Raw genomic sequence first — 26,922 nt, 5'->3', positions numbered from 1 at the left:
AGCAGCCAACTGGGTGTCGGGTCCGCTTCTGCCTCTGTCTCCCTCGTCCAATTTCCCCAACGGCCCCCGCCGTCCCCTTGTCCCCTCCGCCCAGTAGGGTCTCGAACCCTCAACTCAGCTCTCCCCGCGCTCCCGCGTGTCTCGGGAGCGGCGCTCGGGAGATGGGCGGTGCTCCGCGGCCCGGCGCGCAGCCTTGTGGGGATTGTAGTCCCGGTCCCCGCCCCTGTGCCGCGCCGACCCCGCCCCTGGAACTACGCTCCCGTCGTGCCCCGCGGCCCGGGCGGAGGCGGGGCAGGCGGTCGGTTGCTAAGCCTTGGGAGGCGCTGCGCTCGCGTGCGGTTCTTCAGGTAAGCGCGGGGTCCCGGGGTCTCGGCTCTCGCGGCCCCGGCTCCCACGGACGGCGCGCCGGGGTGGTGACGGGCGCGGGGGAAAGCGTATCTCGGCTGGCGGGGAACGCCGGCCGTGCCCGGCGCCAGGAGGCTGCCGGGGGCATCGGCGCGTTGCGCGTGCGCGTGGGGCGGTCGGGCCGCCGGCCGCCGCTGCCCCGCCGTCGGCCTTGTGCGCGTGCGCGCGCCCCTGCGGCCGCGGGCTGGAGGCCCCGTACGCCCGGCGGCTCCGCTCGCCCCCCAACCCCCGCGCGCGTGCCCGGGGTCATCGCGGCCAGCCCCCGCCTCCGGGTCCCGCGCGTGCTGGCGCCCCGCCCCTGCAGGCCTCTCCACGTCGTAAACGGGCGCTGCCCTGGCGCTTACCGACAGCGTGCGTGGCCCGGGGCTCGGCCTGGCCTGGCCCGGGCTGCACCCCGCGCGCCCGACCCCCTCGGACGCCCCGCCGTCGGAGAACTCCGTATCAGCAGCGGGGAGCTCGTTCGGGTGCAGGTGGCAGCTCCCCGCCTCCGCGCTGGGCCAGGAGCCGCCCGGGTTCCGCCCTCGGAACCAGCACCGAACCAGCACCTCGCGCGCTGCGGGCGGGCCTGGGACTCCAGCCCTGGCTGTCCTGTTCAGGGCTGCCTGCGTTCCGGGGCCAGCTGCGGGTCACCGCCTCCGAGGAGCCCTCCTTGACTCACCCACCGTCTCCACCCACCCACCCCCGACCCCGGGCATCACTGGACCCGGGCCGTTGTGGGGTCTCGTGTGGGTTTCATCCCTTTCTGCCTCCGACCGCCCCGCGTCATGGTGTTGGATTCCCGTTTTTCAGAGGGGGACGTTGAGGCTGGGGCTTAGGCCTGGGGCCCCGGGGTTCACACCCGGCTTCTGGCCTGCCTTCCTAATCCAGTGGGGAGACGGGGCGTCGAGCCTGAGTTTACTGGGTGTTGGCCTGCAGGGAGACTCCGCTGCCTGAATCAGTGCCATTTCCTGATTCCCTTGAGCACCAGAGTCTTCGGGACTTCCAGGGCACCCCTTCTGTGGTGGGGCGACACGGGGTGGGGGGTAATCCTAAGCTGCCGGACACTTGTGTTAGGGTCCTATGTCCCTGGCCCACCTGTGGGGGCTCCCATGTGCAGTTGAGGCTCCCTCCTCCTGGTCTAGGACTTAGTGCCTGAGGCAGAGGCACTGGGACCCTGCATCGTCGGTTCTGAGCCGGCTGTGGCTGCCCCCGGACGGGCCAGGGTTGGCACTGAGCTGCGTGAGCATAGCAGATGGTGTGCGGGGGGTGTGGAGGCGGCTGGGTGCCTGGAGCCGGGCCTTGATCTCAAGCTTCGGGGATGAGAGAGGAGCCGGGTGCCCCAGAGGCCTCCAGCCCGCTGCACGTCCCTGCTGGCTGAAACAGCCCTGGTGCGCGGACCCTGTTTGCCACTGGACTGGCGCTGCCCTCTGGACGTTGGGCTTGGGAGCTCAGGCGGGGACCTCGTCTCCAGAAGCTGTTCACTCCTTATCTGTGGAACGGCCTGGAGGCAGCCCGAGAGCTGGTCGGATCCCGACTCCGCCTTCCCTGCCTGGTGGCTCCAGGAAGTCCTTCCAGCTCACAGAGCCTCGGCTTGTCCTGCAGAAAGGGGCCAGCCCCCGAGCTCCCTTCTGGGTCACTGGGAGGACACGTGGCGGCTGCAGTACCAGCAGCTGTCATCCGAGGCCTAGGGCCTTGTTTGGAGTCTGCTGACTTGGCAACTGCCCGGTGCCCTCACCCCTCCCTTTTTGTTAGTGGCTTCACCGAGGGGCAGTTCACCCATTTAAAATGGACCGATCTGGGCACCTGGGTGGCTCAGTGGGTTAAGCCGCTGCCTTCGGCTTGGGTTGTGATCTCAGGGTGCTGGGATCGAGTCCCGCGTCGGGCTCTCTGCTCAGCAGGGAGCCTGCTTCCTCCTCTCTCTCTCTGCCTGCCTCTCTGCCTACTTGTGATTTTTTTTTTTTTTTAAAGATTTTATTTATTTATTTGACAGAGAAAGAGATCACAAGCAGGCGGAGAGGCAGGTAGAGGGAGAGGGAGAAGCTGGCTCCCTGCTGAGCAGAGAGCCTGACGTGGGGCTCGATCCCAGAACCCTGAGATCATGACCTGAGCTGAAGGCAGAGGCTTAACCCACTGAGCCATCCAGGTGCCCCTGCCTACTTGTGATCTTTCTCTGTCAAATAAATAAATAAAATCTTAAAAAAAAAATAAAATGGACCGATCTGTGGTTTTTAGGACTTTTATGGGGTTGTGGAACCATCATCACAGTCTTGTTCCTGAACACTCCACCCACCCCCAGAAAAGCTCCATCCCCATTCGTAGTCACTTCTTACCCTCCACGAGCCCCCTTCCTGTCCGTGGAGGAGCCCGGTCTGGGTGTGTCACACGCGTGGACTCAGCCCGTGTGGCCTTCTGTGTCTGGTTTCCTCCCTGAGTGTTGTGGGCTCGGGGTCTGTCCCCAGGGTGCATGGGGACACCTCACACCTACCTGCTGGCGGTCAGGAGCTGCTCCCGTGTATAGGGGACCCACTGTGTGTCTCCACTTGTCCATCGAAGGACGCTTGGGCCGTGTCCGCGTTCCGGGTGCCCTGAAGGCTCTGCTGAGAGCCCTCGTGTGCTCTTCGTGGTGAACGTGTGTTCTCGGAGCTCCAGGTGCGTGGCTGGGTGTGGAGTGGAGCAGCCGCAGGTCCGACAGAGACGCTGGGGCTTTGCCACCCTGCCTAGGGGCTGGCACCCCGGCCGGCAGCGTCCCGGGGTAGGCTTCCTTACTTGTTGGCTGTTCTGTTTTCATCAGAGTTGTACTCTCAGTGGGGCAGGTGGGGCGCGTGTTTTGCTGTGGAGACCTGGAGCTTTCGGGGTCCGTGCGGGCTGTGGGGTCCTGGGCGTGGCGTGTGCTGGGGGCGATTTAGAGTCGGCTCCGTGGGCCCTGCTGTGGGCCCTGCCTGGCACGGTGCCGTGCGTGTGCTGGGAGGCCTTCTGCGCCTTCCAGTCCCTCGTGGCTGCCGGCAGCACCCGGGCTCTGCGTGCTGACCCGACGTGTATCATGAGCTCAGGACATAGCCTGGAGGGTGAGGCTGTCCTGTGCCTCCCAGCGGGGCTGGCTGATGAACACCCTCGGTTAGGGGTGGCCGAGGAGTGGGCTGGGAGGCGTGTTGTGAGACATGGAAGCCCCCGGTTGTCAGAGGGGATTCCAGCCCTTCCCTATCCACAGAGAAGGGGGCCAGTCTGCCCCGGATGCCAGCCGGCTGTGTGGTGTGGGCACGTGGGGGCAGCAAGGACCCCCCACAGTCGCGTCGAGATGACCAGGAATTGGGGTCTGACCTTATCCGTGGTGGTCCCGACCACCAGGGGCACGATGCAAGGTCCGGACGTGATGTTACATGTTCTAGAAGCCGCTGTTCCCAAAGCGCAGAGAGGCAGGGGGAATGAGTGCTGGGACCTGGCAACCGGCCGGCGTGAAGACGAGTCCTGAGACCGTCTGTGGTCTTTTTCTCACTGGGTGAGACCTGGCGTGCATGTCCACAGTAGCCCGTGCCCCAGGGAGACAGAAGGTCAGTGCTGGGCTGAGTTCTGCAGACCAGGACTTGGCGGGATGTGAGCCCGAGCGCGGCCACCGGTGCACTCCGTGTGCGCGGACTCGGACGAGCCTTCGGATTCCGCACGCTCCCGGGACCTGGGTCGGATTGCTGCGCTCTGCCGGGGCCTCTGCAGCCGACGGATGAATGTCTGCTCCGGTCTCTGTCTCCCACAGTCGGAGCCGTGCCGAGGATGGAGGCAGCCCCGGGCCTTGGGGAGCAGCGTGTGGACGGCAACACTGGGAGCCCGGAGCCCGAGCCCGAGCCGTGGCAAGCCGTCCCGGTCCTGTCCGAGCAGCAGTCCAGGGACGTGGAGCTGGTACTGGCCTACGCTGCGCCCATCCTGGACAAGCGGCAAACGTCGCGGCTTCTCAAGGAGGTGTCAGCCGTGCACCCACTGCCCGCGCAGCCTCACCTGAAGAGGGTGCGGCCCAGCCGCCGCGCCGGCCCGCATGCGCTCGAGATGCTGCTGTGCCTGGCGGGGCCAGCCGCCGGGGCCAGGTCGCTCGCCGAGCTCCTCCCGCAGCAGGCCGTGGACCCTCGTGGCCTGGGACAGCCCTTCCTGGTGCCTGTGCCAGCCCGGCCACCCCTGACCAGAGGCCAGTTTGAGGAGGCGCGTGCCTACTGGCCCACGTCCTTCCACGAGGATAGGCAGGTGACACGCGCCTTGGCCGGGCGGCTGTTCTCGGCGCAGGAGCGCACGGCGATGCAGGCCCACATGGAGCGGGCCGTGTGGGCAGCGCACCAGGCAGCCGCCAGGGGCCTCAGGGCGGTGGGAGCCGTGGTGGTGGACCCGTCCTCTGGCCGCGTGCTGGCCACGGGCCATGACTGCAGCAGCAGAGCCCGCCCCCTGCTGCACGCCACCATGGTGTGTATTGACCTGGTGGCTCAGGGCCAGGGCCGTGGCGCCTATGACCTCGGCCCCTTCCCCGCCTGCTCCTTCGCCCCGGCCGGTGCCCCCCAGGCTGTCCGTGTGGGCTCTGTGCGCAAGCTGGACGAGGACGGGGACGCGTGCACGGACAGCCTTCCCTATGTGTGCACGGGCTATGACCTGTACGTCACCCGCGAGCCCTGTGCCATGTGCGCCATGGCCCTGGTGCACTCGCGTGTGCAGCGCGTCTTCTACGGCGCCCCCTCGCCTGACGGCGCCCTGGGCACCCGTTTCCGCATCCACGCCCGGCCCGACCTCAACCACCGCTTCCAGGTGTTCCGTGGGGTCCTGGAGGCCCAGTGCCGCCGGCTGGACCCTGACTCCTAGGCACCGGCAGCTCGGCTCCCTCAGACTGCAGCGCCAGGCCTCCGCCTCTCACTGTCTTGCTGGCGTGTGGGGACACATTCCTGCCCCAACGGAGCTTTTCCCCGGGCTTGAGCTTCGTGCGGTCCAGCCTGGGCAGGGGGCTGGGCCCTCGGACTTCCTTCTCCAGCCACCTCTTGCCCCAAGCCCGAGGGTCCGCTGGGACAGGATCCCCTTTGTTCTGGGTCTGGAAACGGCTCTGCTTGTGAAAATAAATAGCCCCAAACCAGGTTGGTGTCTGTTGACAGAGGCGGGGACCGTGGTAGGCAAGGGTCCTTGGATCAGGTGACCACTTTTGTCAAGGTTTGGGGTTTATATGCGGGAAGGGGAGCTCCTGAGCCATGTGGGGGACACGTGCTGGCCTAGGGGGCACCTCCTGGCCTGTGTCCTGGTTCTGGAAGGGTGGAGCTGGCCCTGGGGTGTTGACACAGGGCGGGGGTGGCCTGCACTCCGTTCCCTGAATGGCTGCTTCTGGTCGCGGTCCCGTTTCCCGTGCTTCAGATGGGGCCAGCTGGGGGTCTTCCCCAGAGCAGTTAGTAGAACCAGCGTGTGCAGATTTGGGGTCCCTGTGGGGCCTAGTTCATCCCTGCTCTGAGCTTCCCCTGGAGCCCGGGGGTCTGCCCCAGCCCCCCCCGCCCAGCCCACAGGCACAGGCCAGTGCCACGGATGGGCAGTGCCGTGGGTCTGTGAGCCCACCCGGTATGTGGGCACGGAGGGCTGGGCTGGGCCGGACCAGAGGGTATCCCGGGGGTGTGGGGAGTGGACTGTGGGAGCTCAGTGTCAGTGGAACCTTGTCACCTCGAACGTGCGTCTGGGAGCTGTCTGTAGGTTCTCAGTGTTGGGGACGGTGAGGCCTGGGTGGGCCCTGGGCACGGCCCCGTGAGCCTAGCTTCTGTCCTGGTGATGGCCGTGCCCACCCGTAGGGCCCTCAGGGGACCGGCAGAGTCCCCACAGGTGTACGTGTTGGTGGCAGCCTGCTCCGCGAGGCTTCTCCGTGATGCCGGCTCCCCTGGTTCCGTGTAGGAAGGGCCGCCAGTGGCCAGCTGCGTCCCCAGTTGCCTCAGGTCGCTGCGAGGCCCTTAGCTCCGTCAGGCTTGCAGGGGCAAGGGTGCAGACCACAGAGGCCATGCGACTCGTGCGATGTCACTCAGCACGGAGCGTGGACCCAGTTCTCAGCGGCGCTGAGGAGGTGCTCGGAGCTGTTCATGGATAAAGAGGGAGCTTGGGGGTTGGGGGGGACAGGGAGGTGGCGTGTGTCCACGGGGTCCCAGGAACATGTTGGTTCTGGCCGGCTGTGTGTTGGGGCAGCAGGCCGACCCCCATTCTGCCAGCACGGACGCTGCCCGGGAGGCTCTGCAGGCGGCTCGTGGGGCGGGCCTGACCGGTTTGGGGTGCGCTTTGGGACCAGAGCACGGAAGCCCCCGGGACAGCCTGGAGCTGAGGCCTCTAGCCGGGGTTGCTGCTGAGCGTGCAGCTGGGGTCGGGGTCCCCCAGCAGCCTTGAGGGACCTCCTGACTGTGGCTGTCTCCCCTCCAGGTGGCCCTAGGCTTCTGTCCCGCCCAGTTGTCACAGCGGAAATGTCTGGTGAGTCTCACCCAGAGGTCCTGCGGTGGGGGGGTCCTGTGGGAGGGGTCCCCTAGTGTCCAGACCCACCCTGACAACCCCCCCGGGGGCACACGCCGCTCTCTTCCTCCCGTGGAGGGTGTTGGGGTCCGTTCCTCGCTCTGAGCGGACGGGAGGGCGATGCCGGTTTCTGTGGGGGTTGTCCGCTTGCCCCAGGCTCTCTGCCCCGGGGCCCATTTGGTCGTGGACATCACTGGGAGGTGTGAGGTTTGGGCGTCTGGGTTCATGCCTGCGTGTGTCACTCACTCTGTCACAGGCGTGCCCACCTCGTCCCTCTCAGAAGGGGGGGTGGGATGTGCAGGTACAGTGAGGGGGCCCCAAGGCCACGGCGGGGCCGGAGTGCGCACCGTCCGCCCACGTTCACCCCCGCCCTGTGTGTGTAGTTAGCTTCAGCTTCGCCCCCGTCCTCGGGTGGAGGGCGGGGTGGGGCGCTGGGTGCTTGAGGTCATCCGGCTGCTGGTGGCACTGGGATTTGAACGCAGGCTCCTGAGGGCCGAGTCTACACAGAACGTGTCCCAGGGCTTCTTATTTGCCAAGAAAATAGGGTTTCAAAGGGATGTGATTTGGTGGGGGTTTTCACCTCTGGGCCGCAGCCTGACCACGGGAAGCGTCACTCTGTCCTTGCTGTGGGCGGCAGGAGGGGTGGGGGTCGGACATCCAGGAAGGAGAGAGGTGCTGGTGGCCGAGGGAGCAGCGGGGCGGGGGGCCGGGTGGGGTCCTTGTTGGGGCCTTGGGCAGGAACCGTGAAGGGTGGCGACCAGGGACTGTGGCATGGAAGCTGGGCCCCGTGCTGGGGCCCTTCTCCCACACCTGATCACAGAGGCTGAGTTCAGAGCAGGATCAGCTCCTCTCTCTGCTCAGGCTTGGAACCCGTGGCTTCCTGCCTCCTGTGGTCTTGCCTCAGGGCTCTGCGGCCAGTAAGGTGCAGTTTGCCTCCACCTCAGCCTCTCCACCCTTCCCTGGTCCCCGGGCTCCCGCTGCCTCTCCATCCGCACCCATGGATGCCCTCCCGCGGAGCCCAGGGCCTCTCCTTTTCACTTCCTGGAGTCTCCGTTTAAGTACCAACTTTTTTTTTTTTCTTTTTAAGATGTTATTTGTTGGAGCACACAAGCAGGGGAGAGGGGCAGAGAGAAGCAGGCTCCTCCGAGTGAGGCTCGATCCCAGGATGCGGGATCATGACCTGAGCCTCGGGCAGACACTTAGCAGGCGGGGCTCACCTGACGGGTCTTTACGGGTGAGCTCCACGCCCGGCGTAGAGCACAGTGCAGGGCTCGAACTCACCACTGCGAGATCGAGAGCTGAGACCAAGAGTCAGATGCTCGGCGGGCTGAGCCAGCCAGGCGCCCCGGCCCTCCCGGTGGAGCACAGCTAACCACCACCCCCCGCAGCATTTCCTGGCTCGCCCCTCTTGCTCAGTCACTGTGATTACTGTCAGCGTCCCCCCGCCAGGAAGGCAGCCCCCCTCTGGCTTCGGTTCACGGCCTGGCCCTCCGAGGTGCTCAGGAGGCGTCCGGCCACAGAGGTGACGTCTTCCAAAGGCTGAGGGTGGCGTGGACCATGCCGTGCTCAGGCTAAACCCTGTCCCCGGAAGACACGTCCCGTCTTCCCACACCTGTGAAGCAGGGTCGTGTTTGGAAGCAGAGCCGCTGTGGGTGTAGTTAGTGGAGAGGGTGTCACACTACATAGGGTAGCCGTGATACGGTGGCGGGTGTTCCCATAAGGACATGGGAGATGGCCATTTGTCACTGACGCAGGCCATGTGGCCGCACGCCAAGGGCTGCCTGCAGCCCCAGGAGCTGGGAGAGGCAGGAGGGACCCTCCTGTGGAGCCCCCGGGGCGGCGCGGCCCCACCACAGCCTGAGCTCAGACTTCTGGGCTCCAGGACTCAGAGAGGCTAAAGTGCTGTGGTTGGAACCCGGGGCTGGTGGGCATGTGTCTGAGCTGCCCCAGGAAGCGCATGCCTTTGGAGTGCCAGAACGTTCTATGGCGTGGGGTGCTGGCAGCCTTAGGCTCTGTGCGTCTCTCCAGCACAGCCGAGGGGGTTGAACCACGTTCACCGGGGCGCCTGGCGGCTCCATCGGTGAGACGGCTGCCTTCAGCTCAGGTCATGATCCCGGGGTCCTGGGATGGAGCCCCGCATCGGGCTCCCTGCTCGCTGGGGAGCCTGCTTCTCCCTCTCCCTCCGCCTGTGCTTCTCTTTCTATAATAAAATCTTAAATAAAAAAAAACAACCCACATTTATCATCTCATGTTGTGAAGTCAGGAGTCCTAAAACCCCAGCGCGGGCAGGGCTGGTCCCCCCCCCCCCCCCGGGGGGCTCAGGGAGACCGGCTCCCGCCCTTTCCTGGCCGGCGGCCCCCTCCATCCTCCCCGCCGGCAGCGCGGGGTCTGCCCGTCTCCGGGACCCCCGCCCTCTGCCTCCCTCTGGTGAGGACCTGGTGAGGACGCCGGGTGTCCCGGGAACACAGGGTCACCCCCGGCTCGCGGCCCTGACGAGGTCCCCTCTGTCGCGGGAGGGGACACGTCTGCAGGTTGACAGGGATGGGGACGTGTTTGGGGCGGTCACTGAGGCCCCCCGCCTGGTGTCGTTCCTTGGTGTTTTGTGTCCCTGCAGAAAAGGAGAACAACTTCCCGCCGCTGCCCAGGTTTATCCCCCTGAAGCCCTGTTTCTACCAGAACTTCTCGGACGAGATCCCCATCGAGCACCAGCTCCTGGTGAAGAGGATCTACCGGCTGTGGCTGTGTGAGCGGGCGGGGGCGGGGCGGGGCGGGGGCGGGGCGGGCCCGGGGCTGTGGCTGTGGCTGCGCTAGCGGGGCGGGGCGGGGCGGGGCGGGGGCGGGGCTGTGGCTGCGCTAGCGGGCGGGGGCGGGGCGGGGCGGGGCGGGGCGGGCCCGGGGCTGTGGCTGTGGCTGTGGCTGTGTGAGCGGGCGGGGGCGGGGCGAGCCCGGGGCTGTGGCTGTGACTGCGCTAGCGGGGCGGGGCGGGGCGGGGCGGGGCGGGGGGGGGGGCGGGGCTGTGGCTGCGCTAGCGGGGCGGGGCGGGGCGGGGGCGGGGCTGTGGCTGCGCTAGCGGGGCGGGGCCGGGGCGGGGGCGGGCCCGGGGCGGGGCTGTGGCTGTGTGAGCGGGTGGGTTGGGGGCGGGCCCGGGGCGGGGCCGGGCCTCCCTGCACCCCTCTGACCCAGGCCGGAGACAGCCCCACCATGAACTTGGTCGCATCCTCAGGCGGCGGCGGGAGCGCGGATTTTGGGCTCAGCCTCGCCTTTCTGACAGTGATGTGTTCTGAGCCCTCGTCTGGCTCTGCGACGCCCGTGCTGACCAGAGCCCGGCCCTGCTTTCCCGGGGGTGGGAGGCGCCCAGGCCCGCTGCCCTGGAGCCCACTCACCCTCCGCCCCCTCCCCAGTCTACTGTGCCACGCTGGCGGTGAACCTCGTGGCCTGCCTGGCCTGGTGGATCGGAGGCGGCTCGGGAGCCAACTTCGGCCTGGCCTTGCTGTGGCTGCTGCTCTTCTCCCCCTGCGGCTACGTGTGCTGGTTCCGGCCGGCCTACAAGGCCTTCCGGTGAGTGCGGGCCCGGCCGGCGCAGGGGACGGCCAGTCGCGCGACCCTGTGTGCTCGGGGCCTGCGTCCTCAGACGTCCGTGTCTGGGACGGTCCGGTGGGGTCGGGGGACGGCTTCTGTCCGGGGTGGCCGTCTAGACGCCGGCAAGGGTGGTCTGGTTTGTCCTGTAGGGATTGAATCGAGAGGCCGTTCCCGTAGCCGCCCACCCGCTCGTGTCAGCATTTCTGGTGTCTTCAGAAGGTTGTGGCACCATCACTCTGTGTAGTTCCAGAACATTCCCTGTCCCATCAGCCATCACCCCAGCCCCACCCCCACGAGCCCCATCCCCATCCATGGAGGGGCCTCATCTGGGCGTGTCACACGCGTGGACTCACACCCCGTGGGGCCTTCTGTGTCTGGTTCCTTCCCTGAGCGTTGTGGGCTCGGGGTCGTCCCCGGGGCAGTGCGTGGTGGCGCCTCGCTCCTGCCGGGGGCCAAGGGACACTCCTGTGTGCGGGGGATGCACTGGGTGTTCGCAAGCAGCTCTAGGCTTCTGTGGACCTTCACCCCAGCAGGCCCCCTGTTCCTCAGGACCTGCCGTGTTTGCCCCTTGATGGTTCCCGAATCCCGGGCTCAGGGACTCTGCCAGCTCCCCAAGGCCCTCCGGGGTGGGGGCGTAAGAACTAGAGACCCACCCGGCTGCCGAAGCTGGAAGGAGCCGTTCTTCTGGGTTCCGGGCCAGCTCAGGCAGCCTCGCTCAGCAATGCTGGCGGCGTGCGGACGGCCTGGGAGCGCCCTGCCTCCTCCCGCGGCCCTCGGGGTCCTGCAGGCCCCGTGCTCCTTCAGTGACCTGGAGGTCGCCTGTGCCACGGCCCCATTGGCAACCGTCCGTGTCTTCCGCAGAGCCTACGGGGCGCCCTAAGTCTGTGACACGCTTCCTCCCTGGGTCACTCTTCAGCAACCTTGTAGGCGTCGTCGCTCACCATGAAACCCCTCCGTTCCTCCGCAGCCGGGACTCTGTCCGGGGACAGCAGTTTTTCCCGGAGAGGCCGGTGTGGCCCGTGGAGTCCCCGCCCGGTCGGAGTCCCCGTGCGTTGGTGCGCTGGGGCCGGCACCTCCTCGGTCCCGCCGTGCGCACGCGGCCTGCGTGACGGCTGTGCTCTCTCCCTCTGCAGCGCCGACAGCTCCTTCAACTTCATGGCCTTCTTCTTCATCTTCGGAGCCCAGTTTGTCCTGACCGTCATCCAGGCCGTCGGCTTTGCGGGATGGGGCGCATGGTGAGCCGGGTGCCAGGCTGCCGCGCGGGGGTGGCGCGGTCCCCGTGGGGAGGGGGGTGACAACGCGGTCCCCGTGGGGCGGGTGCGGCTCCAGCCTCCCAGGGTGTGAGGGCGTGTGAGTACTCTGGTGGCCCTGGAGGGCTGGGGCTGGGGTCTGCTGCCTGTGCCCACCCAGGGCCTGCCCCGAGGGTCCTGCCTGGGACGCACTCCCAGCTCCTCCAGGAGGCTGATAGGTGTGTCCCTGGGGGTGTGTCCGGGAGGAGTGGCTCCACGGACAGCAAGAGGCCCCCCAGGACAGCTGTCTGTGACCCTGCTGTCAGGAGAGAGCTAGGCTTTTTGTCTTTTAAGGTTTATACCCAGGTCTGCAGCTGCCGTCACAAGTTAGGACAAACTTAGCGACTTAAGCAGACTCATTTCACAATTCTGGGGTCAGGAGTCTGACGTGGGCCTCATGAGGCCAAAACCCTGGTGCTGGCAGGGCTGGTCCCCCGGGGCCCCAGGAAGACCCGGCTCCTGCCCTTTCCTGGCCTGCGGCCCCCTCCATCCTCCCCGCTAGCAGCGCCGGGTCTGCCCGTCTCTGGGACCCCCGCCCTCTGCCTCCCTCTCGTGAGGACCTGGTGAGGACGCCGGGCGCCCCAGGAACCCAGGGTCACCCCCAGCTCGGGGCCCTGATGAGGTCCCCTCTGCTCTGGGAAGGGACACGTCCCAGCTCCCAGGACGAGAATGTGGGTGCCTGTGGGGCTGCTAGCTGGTCGCAGGTCGTGTCTTTGGCGTGGAGTGTCCCGTGGGCTGCTCGAGGCTGCTGGTGTGTGTGCTCGGCCTTGTCGGGGGTCTGGAAGCCTGTCTCTGCTCAGGTGTGCCCCGTTGGCCTCTCAGTTGGCATCCCTTGGGGTGTTCGTGGCCTCCTGGCCTGCCCCTCAGCGCCTTCCTGGTGTCCGTCCCCTCCTGTGTGTTGTGCTCCCCGTCACAAAGTCCGCGGGTCACCTTCTGCTCTCACCTGGGATTGTTTCCCCAAGAGCCTCCCCGGGGCTTCCTGGTGTTGCTTCTTTCCTGCCTGCTGAGCAGATGAGCTCCGCGTGGACCCTTGGTTTCGGGTTCCTCCCAGATCTGGGTCTGGAGGACCGGTGAAGGGCTGTCATTGGGGTCCCAGGTGCAGGGGTGTGCCAGGAGGACCTCAGGGCCCAGCAGATGGTTTTCCCATGGCCATGGTTTATACAGACAGAGGACAGAGGACAGGAACCAAAGTGAGCTCAGGGCAGGGGCGTGGGGGGCGGGGACACCAGGCGGGAGCTTCCAGAGCCTTCTCCCGGGGTGTCCCACAGGACACGCTTCGTTCCCTCCAAACGAGAGCGCGCCGTGCGTGTGTGCTGTGGTCTCCAGGGGCTGGCAGAGACCCAGCGCCGGGTTCTCCGCGGGGTCGGTCTCGTGGGCCCGTCAGCCTGGCTCGGGGAGGGGAGCAGATGCTCAGCCCGAGCCTCGCATCTGCACAGACGGTTCAGACCTGAGCCCCCCAGCAGCGAGGCTGGCCAGAGCCCGCAGTCCGGTTCCAGACGCCGCGGAGGGCCAGCCTCGCGAGCCGGCCGGTGGTGGGGCGGGCTCCAGCCCTCCGTGTGAGCTCTTTTCCGTCCGGTGTCATCCCACCCCGGTTTCCACGTTGTCCCCAGGGGCCGGCTTGTAGAGAGAGGACGGTAGTCTCTGTCCCTGCTGGAGTGCTGGCCAGGCAGGGCTGGGGACAGGTGACCAACCAGCTGGGGAGCCGGGACAGAGAGCCGCTCTGAAGCGGTTCCTGTCCTGAAGGACCGGAGGGGGAGGGAGGGGGCACAGCACCCAGCGTGCGGCTCCAGGCCTGCCTGCTCTCACGGACGGCTGTCGCTGCTCCCGTTCTGTTGCTGGGCGCTGGGCCCACGCAGGTGGTGAAGGGCTGTCATTGGGGTCCTCCTGGCTCTGCCTTCTTGGAGCGTTCGTTGGGGTGGCTGGGATCCCACCGAGCTCCTTGGCCTCCCCGGGGCTCGGTGCAGGGAGTGGGGACCCTGGGGTGCTGGTCTGCCGACCCACATTCCCTTTGGGAGCCCAGCCCAGGGTGACTGCGCCCCTCTGGTCCCTGGTGGCCCACCGCCAGGGGACGGGTATCTGCGGCTGCAAGTGTGGCCGTCCCTGGTCTTGGCCTTCTGACGGAACACACAGCGGCCAGCTGTGCGGTTTTCCTCGGGGGGTGGTCTCGGGGCGCCCCTGCCTGCCCAGCATCCTAAGGGTCTGTTGCTCCCACACGGGGCATTTCTGCAAACGCCTCCCTGGGGGCCTGGAGAGGAAAAGGACTCTGAGACACACGAGTGTCCTTCGTTCGTACGTGTCTGTCCAGACCCCGGTGCTGCTTCGTGTCTGGGAAGCCGGCCTCGACCCCTCCGCGCCCTCCTCTGGCTTTCGTTCTTGCTCCTTTACTCGGCGTTTTCGGGGCGCCTGGCTGGCTCGCTTGGGGGGGCTTGCGACGCCTCATGGGTTCCAGCCCCGTGTGGGTGTGGAGCCCACTTCTCAATTCAAGGAGTTTTATAAAAAGCTCTTTAAGTTATAGTTTATCTTTTTTTCTAAGCGCTGTCTTTGGCGAGGGGGTTTGCGATCACGCCTCTGACGCGCAGCCTGGGGAGGACCCCCTCGGGGGCGGCAGCTGCATGTGCTTGGCCGTCACCTGGCCCAGGTCAGGAAAGGCGGGACCGTCCCGCGGAGGGGCAGAGGAGGCTGAAAGAGGCTAGTCGTGTGCTCTGCATCCCGTGTCCTTTGGGTCTCTGGCGCGTGCTCCAGGCCTGGGCGCCGCCATAGGGTTCGGACGGGTCCACCCTTGGGCTGGGCCCTGTCCCTGCCCCCAGCCCCCCAGACTGCTCCGGGAGCCCCCCCCGGGTAGGACTGCGGAGGGAGCGCAGAGACGGGGAGGCTCTGGGGCCGGCGCTGAGCCCTGGGGCAAACCGGGGGAGGGGACCGGCCTGTCCCCACAGCGGGGAGACGGTGGGAAGGAGCCCGAAGACTGGGAGCAGCCGGGCCCACCAGGCGCCCCCAGTAGGGTTTCCGTGTTGGGCCTCTTTGGGGTTTCCAGGGAAGCGGAGAGAAGGGTGGTGCGCCTGTGGCCGTCGCGCCCGTGGGCCTCGGACAGGCCTCTACCGCGGCTGGAGGCCCGCACGGGTGCCGCACTGCCGTCCGCTGGGCCGTCGTCGGCAGCCCCACGTGGCCACGGGTGTCCTTCTGTTCCCACGTGGGGTTTAACTACGTTCGGGTCGGCTGCCTGTGCCCGTGGGGTGTGCGCGCTTCCGGGGCCGGCCCTCCCCGGGCTCTGCCCCGCGCCCGCCCTCCCTTTCCAGCTCGTTTGTGGGAATGGAGGCTTCCTTGCCCTGCGCTTTCGGAGTTTGGTTTGCTGTTTTGTTTTTTCATTTTTATAGTATTTATGTCAATTTTTTAAAATTTAAAAAAATTTTTAATTTCTTATTAACATATAACGTGTTATTTGCTTCAGGGGCACAGGTCTTTGAATGGTCAGGCTCACACACTTGGCAGCACTCACCATAGTACATACCCTCCCCAAGGTCCAAACCCCACCCCCCTCCCCCTCCCCACCTCAGCCCTGCAACCCTCTGTTTGTTTTGTGAGATTAAGGGTCTCTTATGAGGGGCACCCGGTGGCTCAGTGGGTTAAAGCCTCTGCCTTCGGCTCAGGTCATGATCTCAGGGTCCTGGGATCGAGCCCCGCATCGGGCTCTCTGCTCCGCGGGGAGCCTGCCTCCTCCTCTCTCTCTGCCTGCCTCTCTGCCTCCTTGTGATCTCTCTGTCAAATAAATAAATAGAATCTTTAAAAAGTCTGATGGTTGGGGCGCCTGGGTGGCTCAGCGGGTTAAAGCCTTTGCCTTTGGCTCAGGTCATGATCCTGGGGTCCTGGGATCGAGCCCCACATCGGGCTCTCTGCTCAGTGGGGAGCCTGCTTCCTCCTCTCTCTCTCTGCCTGCCTTTCTGCCTACTTGTGATCTCTGTCAAATAAGTAAATAAATAATCTTTAAAAAAATAAAATTTTAAAAAGTCTGATGGTTGGTCTCTCTCCACTCCCATCGTGTTTCATGAATTCTTTCCTTGCCCCCAGGCCCCCACAGTCCCTCTCACCTTTCCCACATCAGGGGGATCAGATGATAATTGTTTTTCTCCGATTGACTGACTTCGCTCAGCATAATGCCCTCTAGTTCCACCCACGTCATTGCAAGATTTCATTTCTTTTGAAGGCCGCGTGGGAGTCCGTTGTATATAAATACCACATCTTTTTTATCCGTTCATCTGCTGATGGACATCTAGGCTCTCTCCATAGTTTGCCTCTTGTGGACTTCGCTGCTGTGAACATTCGGGTGCACGTGCCCCTTCGGATCACTACGTTAGTATCTTTAGGGTAAATACCCAGTAGTGCGATTGCTGGGTCGTAGGGTAGCTCTGTTTTTCAAGTTTTTGAGGAACCTCCGTGCTGTTGTCCACAGTGGCCGCACCGGCGTGCATTCCCACCCACGGTGCAGGAGACTCCCCTTTCTCCGCATCCTCGCCAGCATCTGTTGTTGCCTGACTTGTTAATTTTAGCCTTTCTGACCGGTGTGAGGTGGCATCTCAATGTGGGTTTTTTTTGTTTTGTTTTTTTAGGATTTTATTTATTTATTTGACAGAGATCACAAGTAGGCAGAGAGGCAGGCAGAGAGAGAGAGGAGGAAGCAGGCTCCCCACTGAGCAGAGAGCCCGATGCGGGGCTCGATCCCAGGACCCTGAGACCATGACCTGAGCCGAAGGCAGAGGCTTTAACCCACTGAGCCACCCAGGCGCCCCTTCGCTGTGGTTTTGATCTGTATGTCCCTGACGCCGAGTGATGTGGAGCACTTCTTCATGTGTCTGTTGGCCATCTGGCTGTCTTTGCAGAAATGTCTGTTCATGTCTTCTGCCCCTTTCTTGATTGGATTTTTTGTTCTCTGGGTGTTGAATTTTCTAAGCTCTTTATAGATTTTGGACACTAGCCCTTTATCGGGTATGTCGTTTGCGAGTATCTTCTCCCGTTCCGTTGTCTTTTGGTTTTATTGACTGTTTCCTCCACTGTGCAAAAGTTCTTGATCTCGATGAAGTCCCAAGAGTTCCTTTTTGCCCTGGCTTCCCTGGCCTTTGGTGCTGTTCCTAGGAAGAAGTTGGTGCGGCTGAGGTCGAAGAGGTCGCTGCCTGTGTTCTCAAGAATTGGGGTGAATTCCTGCCTCACGCTGAGGTCTTTCATCCATTCGGAGTCTGTTTCCGTGTGTGGAGTAAGGACATGGTCTGGTTTCATTTTTCTGCATGTGGCTGTCCAGTCCGCAGTTTGGTTTTTAGAGTAACGGCGGTAGTGAGCCCCCCGTCACAGGCCAGAAATTCACTCTCACGGTAGACAGCTTGGTGGCTTTCGTGCACCCTCAAGAGTGTGCACCCGTCATTTCTGTTTAGTTGAGGAAGGTTTCATCTCCCCGAGGCAGCCCCGTCCCCGTCAGCCGTCACCCCCTCACCAGCCTCCGGCCCCCACGAGCCCCCTTCCCGTCCGTGGAGGAGCCTGGTCTGGGCGTGTCACACGCGTGGACTCACACCCCGTGGGGCCTCCTGTGTCTGGGTCCCTCCCTGAGCGTCGTGGGCTCGGGGTCGGGCCCTGGGGCAGCGTGTGGAGGCCTCGCTCCTGCTGGTGCCGGGGACACTGCTGTGCGTGGGGGGCATGCTGTGTGCTTCCGTCCGTGCCCACCAGCGTCGGGGGTTGCTCTATGCGAGCTGCCTGCCCTTGTTGACACAGTGGTGACACGTGTCTCCATGTCTCGCGTGTGTGCTGGTGGCGGGGCTGCACGTCTGGGGAGTCTCCGCTCCGTCTCTCACGCCATGTTCTCCCCCCCCTGGATCCCCCCCCGCGGGAGCCCCCGGCGCCCCTCGTCCCCTCCCTGAGCCCTGCCCTCCGGCTCCTCCCCGCTGCCGTCGTGGACGCCCTGGCCTCTTCCTGACCTGGACGGCTCGTGGCAGGCTCTGTCGTTCATCGAGTTGTAGCTGATGGAGACCAGTGTGTCCCCTACTGTCCCTGGAGCCTGGGTGGTCACCCATACATGAGATGTTTCTCCGTCCTGGTCCTGCGGGGAGGCTGGGGCCGTGGAGCAGGTCCCCCAGCCCGCATTCCTGCCTGCGCGTGCCTTCACCTCCCCCAGAGACCGCAGACCTCAGGCTGGGACCCCGCCTGTCTGACCCCTCTTTCCGGGCCGCAGACCTGCTGGGAGGACACTGGTCCCGAGGGTGACTCTCCCCCACTGCCGCGCCAGCATTTCTTCCCCTCCCAGGAGCCTCCGACCACCGTCACCCGCCTGGGCCATCCAGCCGCCTGGCTCGGCCCCACACTGCGTCCCCTGCCCGGCCGAGGTGCCCTCCCCAGTGGCTTTCCCAGCCCCCTACTGAGTGGGAGCGGGTGGCAGGTCTGTCCCTAGTGCCCAGCACAGAGTGAGCCTGCGGCTCCGGCTCCTCGGCCGCCCCCGTGTCACATACTTGGGTTGGGAGGACTTGCGGCTTCCCTTTTGCTGAGAACGTGACGCGGTCCCCGGAGCACGCTTCCGAGAAAACCACGCGTGTTCCTGCGCCAGCGCCCACCCTGCTGCCCGAGACGCAAGGACACTCGACAGGCGCAGGCGGCCTCTGGAGACCCGGGGCTCGGCCTCCTGCGTGGGGCACGGCGAGGCTCGTATGGGGGCGGCGGGACACAGCCTTCTGCTTCTCGGGGGCACTGCCGCGGGGCTGTAGGCGGCAGGGCACGTGTGACCGCGGGGGCGCGTGTGACCGCGGGGGCCTGGACCCGGCACGCCTGGCTGGCTGGCCCGTGGAACACGGGGCTGCCCGCGGAGCAGCTGGAGGGCCTGAACGGGGCATGTGGGGTAGCTGGCAGCCGCGGACGAGTCCTGACTTCCCGGCTCCTGCTTGGTCTTCTATGTCCCTGAAGCACGTCATTTCCTGCCTCTCGGCCCTAGAGGCAGGTGCGGATGTGTGTCCACACGTGCTTGGGACAGAACGTGCCTCACGCGGTCCTGCTGTACCGAGGGCTCTTTAACTCTTCTGCTCTCTCGCTTCCTGCACACCACCTTAGCATCCATCGTGAGGCTGTGGCACACCAGGCATCTGTGTTCTCTCCAGCCGGTGAACGTTTAGGGCCCCCTGGCTTTTCAAGGTGACTCGTGATTCTGTGGTGTAAATTCTTAGGAGCACGAGAGCTGGGTGCGGCCATGAGCGCGTAGAGCTTAGTGTGGTAACTGCTGCTGCCCCGCATAGGGCCACGCTCCCTCCAGGGCAGGGCTTCTCTCCACAGCCCCTTGCACACGCCACGCTTGCCTGTGTGGCTTGGGAACGCAGCGACTCCGTTCTAGCGTGTGTTCCTTGTTGCTGGGTTTGAGCGTCTTTTTGTGTGTTCATTGTTCCCTGCAAGTCCCCATACCAATCACCCATTTCCCTGTTAGTTGTTTATTTTTTTTCTTGTTGATTTGTTGGTGATCTTTACATATGGAGGGTACTGGGCTCCTTGTTTGGTGGATGTGCTGGCACCCATGCTCGCTCTCTTTGGCCCCTTGTAGTGGTTGGCTGGCGGCAGTTGGGTTCTTCCAGACCAGTGTCGGGGCTGCTGTGGTCATGCTGCTCCCAGCCATCATGTTCTCCATGTCCGCTGCCATGATGGCCATTGCAATCATCAAGGTAAGTCCTCTGGGTTCGGAGACTTCTAGCATCTTCCCATGCATGCCATCGCCCTAGACCCCGAGCCCCGGCAGCTCGTCTCATCCCCGTTTAAGGAGTGAGAGACTGAGTGTCCAGGAACGAGCTGACCGTTACTCAAGCAGGCTTGGGGGAACAGCATAGTGGAGGCCGCTGATGGCTGCATCTGCCTTCGGGGACACCATATGCCAGAGCCCCCAGCACATGCGTGGCCTGGGGTATGCTCCACGCTGCCCAATTTGGCTGCCGCTGGATGCTGGCCGCCAAGTACAGTTAAATTGAGATTAAGTAAAAGTAAAAATTGGCAGGCGCCTAGCACACCCACCTCATCTAGGGTGCTTGCCGGCTGTGTGGGGCTGGTGGGCCGTCTCCACCGCCACGGAAAGTTCCCACGGGCAGGATGGCTCCGGGCGCTCGGAGACTGCGGCAGAATGGTCACCGTGCAGCCCCGTGGAAGCCGGCAGGCACGCGGCCGCGGGGGACACCAGGCCTGAGCCCCTGCACCCTGACTGTCTGGGAACGAACACAGAAGCATTGTTCCGCACCCCCCGCCCCGTGTGCACCCCAAATGCTTTCAGCTGTGTGGACAGTCGGGGGGGTGTGGAGGGACCTGTGGGACCCACGAGTGTGCGCGCAGACGCATGGCGAGTGAACCTGAACGTGGTTCCGGGATCGAGTCCGCACGGGGCGATGTTTGCAACCAGGGACTTTCGCGCAGCTGCAAACATCGGAAATTAGAAAGTAGATGCTAACTGAAGGCGCCTGTGGGGCCAGAAAGGAAAGATGCATGGACTCAAATAGAGTGTGTTCTTCCTAAGCAACGACACCACGCCTGCGTCCGTCCCCAGGCCCAGGTGCAGGGGTGTACCGGGAGGACCCCAGAGCGCAGCAGATGGTTTCCCTATGGCTGTGGTTTATACAGACAGAGGACAGGAAGCAAAATGAGCTCAGGCCAGGGGTGTGGGGGGCGGGGACACTCGGCGGGAGCTTCCAGAGCCTTCTCCCGGGGTGTCCCACAGGACACGCTTCGTTTCCCCCCAAACGAGACAGCACCGTGCGTGTGTGCTGTGGTCTCCGGGGGCTGGCAGAGACCCAGCGCCGGGTTGTCCGCGGCATCGGTCTTGCGGGCCCGTCTGCTTGGCTCAGGCCAGGAACCCCGACTCGGGGAGGGGAGCAGGTGCTCAGCTCGAGCCTCGCGTCCACACAGACGGATCGGGGACCCGAGCCCCCCAGCAGGGTCGGGTGGCTGAGGCTGGCCGGAGCCCGCAGTCCGGTTCCAGATGCCGCGGAGGGCCATCCTCGCAAGTGGCCGGTGGGGAGGGCGGGCTCCGGAGGGCGGGCTCCGGCTGTCTGTGCGAGCTCTCTGTCTGTCCCCCCCTCACTGAGAGCGCAGAGAGGGTATTTAAGAGTCACGGAGCAGCAGGAGGATCCCCGTGAGCGACGGGGTTCGCTCCACCGGTCAGCAGAGCACCCAGTTGAAATGCCAGTTTTCGCCTGCTGAGTTTTCCAGAATTTCTAGAGCTTCCAGCCCTGGCCCACGTTCCTTGCGCTGTCGTGGGGCGTCAGTCCTTCCTGGCGGTCTCTGGCTAGGAGACCATGGGCCACAGAGAGGGCGTGGGGTGCAGGGCGCCCGCGTCAGGCGGCCCAAGAGCCCGGCCCCAGAGCAGGGCAGGAGAGCGGTGCTGGCGGCCACACACGGCAGCAGCGGGGGCCGTGGCGGTGGGTCAGGCCGGCGCCCTCCGAGGCCGCCATGTCGGCTCTGGCGTTTTCTGACGCGTCCGGGGAGCTGTTTCTGTGGCTTCTGTGACTCCTGCGAGAGGTCCTGCCGTGAACACAAGCGGGTCTTGTCGCCTGCCACAGACTCAGTTTGGATTCTCTCTGCCTCTGTGCCTGTAGGTGCACAGGATCTACCGGGGGGCTGGCGGAAGCTTCCAGAAGGCGCAGACTGAGTGGAACACAGGCGCGTGGCGGAACCCACCGTCCCGGGAGGCTCAGTACAACAACTTCTCGGGGAACAGCCTGCCCGAGTATCCCACTGTGCCCAGCTACCCGGCGGCCGGCAGCCAGTGGCCTTAGAGGAGCCGCCGCCTCCCTGCCTGGCCACCCCCACTGCCCTCTCCCCTCCCCGACCAGGGCAGCGGCGCCCGCGCGCACCCAGAGACCCACACGCGCGCCTCTCACCTCCGGGAGCGGCCGTCCTTGCGAGCGGCGCCCGGAAGCTGCCCGGCCTCCGCTGCCCGGCAGGAGGACGCTGTCTCCCCGGAGGTCTCCGCGGCGCCCACTGCAGGCCTCCCCGATGAGGAAGGGCAGCAGGCCCGCTGTCTGCCTTCTGGAGCTGACGGCGCAGAGCGGGGCTCCGCCGGGCGCCCCTCGGCCCTTCTCGTCCCCTCGATTCCTGTCCCTACAGGCGACGCTTGGCCAGCTCCTCCGTGTTCTTGTCCTCTGTGTCCCGGTCCGCCTGCAGCCAGAGAGCTCCTGTGCACAGTCCTGCGGAGTCCGCCAGAGCCGATGAGCCGCCTGGGTGCCGTGGTCTGAGCCCCTGTCCGTCTGTCCATCTGCCCCTTGGGCTCTGTGCAGGGCCGTTGGCCGGCCTGCCCGCAGCGGCCCTCCTCCTGCGAACGTGGAGCAGACATCTGTCGAGATCCGGAACCTGGGGTGGAACCCCTCTGGGGGAGGATGGGGGCCACCGCCTGGGCCGGCTGCCTGGAGCCTGCGGCCACACAGCCCCTCCCGAGCTGCAGGAAGCGGGAGACGGAATTTCTCAGGAGCTTGGCCTTGAAGAAGGAAAGAAGTTGTGCGAAATCTGTGCCTTAGTGAGGAATCTCATCGAAACGTCACTTTTCCCCCTCTGACCCTGTAGCTCCTGAGACAAAGGACCGAGCACCCCGTGGGCATCTCGGCAGCGCTCTTGCGTGCGGACAGGCCAGACAGGCCCTGGCAGCCCCCCAGCCCTTTCTGGCCAGGCTCCCCAGGCACCCCGAGTGCTACCCCTCGGCCCCTGGCTGGCCGCCCTGGGGTAGGACAGGGGCCCTCTGCATCACACACTGCCGCGCCGGACGCCGGCCCCCCAGCAGCCCCGGCCAGCCGGGCTCGTTCTGTGCTCTCCACACCCACGCCTGCTTGCTTCAGCTCCTTGTGCCAAGCACCACGTGGTGTCCAAAGGCAGCCGTGGTCCCTGCAAATGCACCCAGGCCTGGGTCCCCTTAGGTCTCAAGCCATGGGTATCCCCCAAACGACCCCAAGCCAGCCTCTGCGACAGGCACACACTGCACTGACCATGGGGCAGGGTAGCCTGCGGAGCAGGTGTGGCCCACGTTAGGAAGCCCGCACGCAGGCACCTTTGTTACTCCGTAATGGGTATGTTACGGGAGAGGATCCTGGAAGTCAGTCCCGTAGTCCGTCCTGCATCACGGAGCCTCTGCTGGGCTGTTAGGGGTGCACGGCCCGCTGCCCTAGCCACCCCATGCCGCCCCTGCCTGTGGACCCTGCCCCGCACAGCCGCACCCCAGCGGTCCGCGAGCCACCATGGTGCGTGTCCTCTGTGCTTCTCGTTTCAGTCCACTCGCTGTTTTATGCCCCGCTCTTTAACTTGAAAAGGGAATTGTGCAGAAAATGAGAAACCAGCATCGCTCACTTTGAAGAGAAGGTAATGGTAGATGTGGCAGGAAGAGGAACGGGAGAGCCTCCCGGGGCTCCTGGCGTGGACACCCCGCATGGACACGGCGGGAGGGCGGGAGTCCTCCACGGGACACTTCGCCAGCACAGGAGGAGACCAGATCCACAGAGAACCCCACCGAGCCCCAAGCAGATGGCCTGGGCTGCCTTGTTCCCGCCCCCCACAGATTTGTGTGTTGATGTCCTAGTGCCCAGCAGCTTCAAAATGGGAAATTATCTGGAAATGGGGTGGTTGCAGGGGTACTTAGTTAAGGTGAGGTCACCCCGAAGTCAGGTGGGCCCTAAAACAATGTAGGAGAAACCCCGTGGAGACGGGGCTGATGCTTCTACAGCATGCCAAGGTGACCAGTGACCCCCTTACCCCCTGCCCCGCCCCGTGAAGCTTGGGTGCCTGGGACCGGTTCTCCCCCAGCAGGAACCACCCCTGCGACTCTCCTGGGGCCACGCCCTCCCGAGGCTCCCAGCAGATGCTAGGGCAACGAAACAGGGTGCCGGGGTATGCTGTGCCATGGGGACGCACCTGTCCATGTGTGGGACCCCTGAGTGCATGGGTGGACGGAGAGCAGGTTGCCCTGGGCTGGGTGGGGAGACCAGACTGACAACAGCAAGAAGGGGGGAATGTGTGCGCCCCCGGCTCCCGGGGGCTGGAAGGACGCAGCTTGGGGCCGGAGTTGAGAGACTGGGACCCGTTGTGCGGGTGACCGCGTCACAGAACCACAGGTAGGGCTTAAACCGCGGGTGCCTCCCCCCACCTTCCGGAGGGCAGAGCCCGGGGTCTGCAGTGGGGTGATGCTGGTGTCCCAAGGACCACGGCCCCCGGGGCTCCGTGCTCCCTTGTCTGGGGGGCCTGGCTTGCAAGAGGACCGTGTCCATGGGGCGGTGTCCCCGCGGCAAGCTCCAAGGAAGGGCCCTCCCTGCCTGTCCTAGCCGAATCCTAACACTAGGTTAGTGTTCAAGACAATTTAAAAACGTTTCTTAATGTCATCTAAAAATGTTCATTATACTTCAACATTAAAAAATAACGTTTTTTAGAGAAAGGGATGAGTGGCATTCTTTTCATTTTTACGGAAAGGGCGGCTGGATTCTCTGTTGGGAGCTCTTTGGGCCCACCGTGAAGAGTGGGGACAGAAGGTGTCAGGGAGACCAGAGCGAGGGGGTCTGTGGGGAGGCATCAGTGGGCAGGTCATGGCCGCGGGCAGGCGGGGCTCAGTCCCCTGCGACCCTCCGGAAGGCACAGACCGGTCCCCGGCTGTCCGTCCGTGTCTGGGGGTCGGAGGGCCTGGGCCCTGCCCTCTGGTGGAGTGAGGTGTGTGCTGCGCTGTGCGCGCGCCTCTGCGTTTTCTGACGAGGTGAGCTGGGTTCTTTTATGTTGAAATCCCAGCCCCTCGGGACCCCAGGAGGTGACCTTCTTTAGAAGTGGTCACCGAAGGAGTACTTTTCCAAGGTAAGGTGAGGCCATAAGGCGTAGCGTGGTCCCAATCCAGTATGATAATAGGAAGGGGACGTGTGGGCCCAGACAGGCAGGGGGAAGCCCTGAGAAGCTGGGGGACCTGGGACAGGTTTTCCCCCAGCAGGAGCCAGCCCTGTGACCCCTTGTCTCCGACAGACGCCGGGAGCTGGGATCTCCACATACCTTTGTGGGAACCACCGTTCAATCCCTAACAGTGGCCAGTCTGGGTCCACGTCTACAGGGGTTTCCTGGGACTGCCACGTTCAAGTATCGCAGACTGTGTGGCCCGAAACAACTCATCCTCCTAAATTCTGGAGCCCAGAGCCTGAAATCAAGGTGTCGCCGGGTCCATGCTCCGTCCGGGGGCTCCAGGAGCCCCTCGGTCTGTGGCTGACCCCTCCAGTGTCCGCTGTTTGTTCTCTTCCATTTTTAAGAAAAGGATTCTATTTATTTATTTGACGGACAGAGACCACAAGTAGGCAGAGAGGCAGGGGTGGGCTGGGGAGGGAAGCAGGCTCCCCCCGCCACCCCAGCAGAGAGCCCAGTGGGCTGATCCCAGGACGCTGGGATCACTACCTGAGCCGAAGGCAGAGTTTTAACCCACTGCGCCACCTGGGCGCCCCTCTCTTCCATTTAAAAAAATATATATATATTTAGAGAGTGTATGAGTGGGGAAGGGGTGGACGGTGAGCATCTCCAGCACACTCTGTGCTGAGCGCAGAGCCCCATGCTGGGCTCGATCCTACGACTCCGCCTCCGAGATCATGACCTGAGCCCCCTCTGAGTCCCACGCTTCACTGAGCGAGCCACCCAGGTGCCCCATGTGTTGTCTTATGAGGACACCAGCCATTGACATAGAGCCCACCCTCACACAGCGTGACCTCCTCTGAATTCACCAGTGCAAAGACCCTATTTCCAAATAAGGTCCCATTTGAGGTTCCAGGTGGATGTGAATTTTGGGGGGTGGCACCGCTCAATTCTCTAACTTGCCCAGGCCTTGGCCCCTAGGAGTGAAGGAGCTCCTCGGCTGGGATCTTTGGTGGCCGTGGCACATTGCACATCCCCTGCCCTGGTTTCCGCTGGGAGGGTCCCGGGAGGCCTGGGTGCCCCGGCGCGTGCTCACCCCAGTGTGTCTCGGCACTGCGGGAGGCAGACACACACGAGCAGGAGACCACCATCTGGGTCTCCTGGGCACAGGCAGGCAGGGACCCCTCCTCTCGGGAACCCAAGAGTCACCGCAGATGGGCTTGCTCTGGGCCAATCAGAAGCAGCCTGGGGCCACATGGTAGAGCCCTGGTGGCTGGGGTCTGTTCTCAGAGGATGGGGGCCCGCTGGGTGAGGGGGGTCCCACCCAGGAGCTTCTGTTGGGTGTCTGCTCACGGGCTGCCCCTCACACGTTTTCTGGCCTTGGGATCCCCCGGAGCTCACAGCATCCCGAGAGTGTGCTTTGACTCGCCCCAGCTGGGGTTGCAGAACTCCTGCCACGGCCCAGACACGAGCAAGTCACCTCCCCTTTATAAATAAAGCTCAGTGTCCGCTTCTGGAATATGCGAATGTGCCAGTCCGCATCCCTGCCCCATAGCGGGGGCAGGGCCTGGCTGCAGGGAGTGGGAACCGACTCAGTTCCACAAAAGTGGACCTGTGGGCTGGCCTTGGACCCCAGGAGCCCGGCCTGCCTCCTCCGGGGGTCGGGGAATACAAGGGGTCGCTGCCCGCCCATCTCCTCTCTGAAATCCGCAGCTGTCTGGGACTTAGGGGCGGCTGGGATTTCGGCCGGCTTTCCCCGGTGGGGTGATGGGCAACGGGAGCGACAGGCTCAACCTCTCCACGAGGTTCTTACTGCCCTGAGAGCTCCAGCAGGGCCCCTTCCCATACCAGCTTTCCCCGATGGTGTCCCCAGGATCAAAGCTAAAAGGAGGCAGGCACCTGCGGGCCACCTTCAAAGTGGGTTAGAAAAGAGGAAGCACAAAAGGCCTTTTGCTTTTTCAAAGTCTCCAAGTGGTGACAGAGACGTTCAGCGGACGGTCCTTTATTCAGGAGCTTGTGATTCCCACGCTGCACCGGGGGGTTATGGAGCGTCCTACCCTGCAGACGTGGAGGGCCAGAGAGGGCCGGCGACCTGCGCGGAGTCACACAGCCTTTTCCTGGCACCGCCCCAGCCTCGGCCTCACTTTCTTCCTTCAGCGGCCTGGGATGTCGCTTCCCACAGGGGCAAGGCTGCAGGGTCAGGCTGGGCAGGGGTCAGACGCCGCCAGCAAGGACAGCACGGCCATTTGTGGCCTGGGCTTCCTGGAGGCGGGCATGTTGCCGTGGGACAGAGGATGGGTCGCAGGGTTGCAAGAGCCCTGGCTCGGGGAGTCCCAGA

General features: G+C 64.5%; 2 protein-coding genes across 3 annotated transcripts; both read left to right on the top strand.

Moving 5' to 3' along the window:
- Positions 1-261: 261 nt before the first annotated feature.
- On the top strand, positions 262-24,144 carry SCAMP4 (secretory carrier membrane protein 4). 2 transcript variants are annotated; one of them, XM_045087430.1, is made up of 7 exons: positions 262-347; positions 6,787-6,834; positions 9,488-9,616; positions 10,275-10,431; positions 11,586-11,687; positions 19,297-19,414; positions 21,329-21,648. In XM_045087430.1, exons 2-7 carry the CDS (start codon positions 6,828-6,830, stop codon positions 21,506-21,508), a joined length of 693 nt encoding a protein of 230 aa, XP_044943365.1. In that variant the 5' UTR covers positions 262-347; positions 6,787-6,827; the 3' UTR covers positions 21,509-21,648. The 2 variants fall into 2 exon arrangements, with proteins under 2 accessions (XP_044943365.1, XP_044943361.1); XM_045087426.1 differs by lacking the exons at positions 262-347; positions 19,297-19,414 and adding an exon at positions 5,013-5,480 and having other exon boundaries at positions 21,329-24,144.
- Positions 264-5,214, top strand: ADAT3 (adenosine deaminase tRNA specific 3). The gene is made up of 2 exons (XM_013048748.2): positions 264-347; positions 4,133-5,214. The coding sequence occupies exon 2, from the start codon at positions 4,150-4,152 to the stop codon at positions 5,212-5,214; it is 1,065 nt and encodes a 354-aa protein (XP_012904202.1). The 5' UTR covers positions 264-347; positions 4,133-4,149.
- Positions 24,145-26,922: the final 2,778 nt, after the last annotated feature.

Source organism: Mustela putorius, unplaced genomic scaffold, assembly GCF_011764305.1.
Source record: "Mustela putorius furo isolate JIRA1106 unplaced genomic scaffold, ASM1176430v1.1 tig00000095_pilon_pilon_pilon, whole genome shotgun sequence".
Lineage (NCBI taxonomy): Eukaryota > Metazoa > Chordata > Mammalia > Carnivora > Mustelidae > Mustela > Mustela putorius.
The sequence above is the reverse complement of the archived record's forward strand: the minus strand, read 5'-3'. Positions and strand labels throughout refer to the sequence as shown.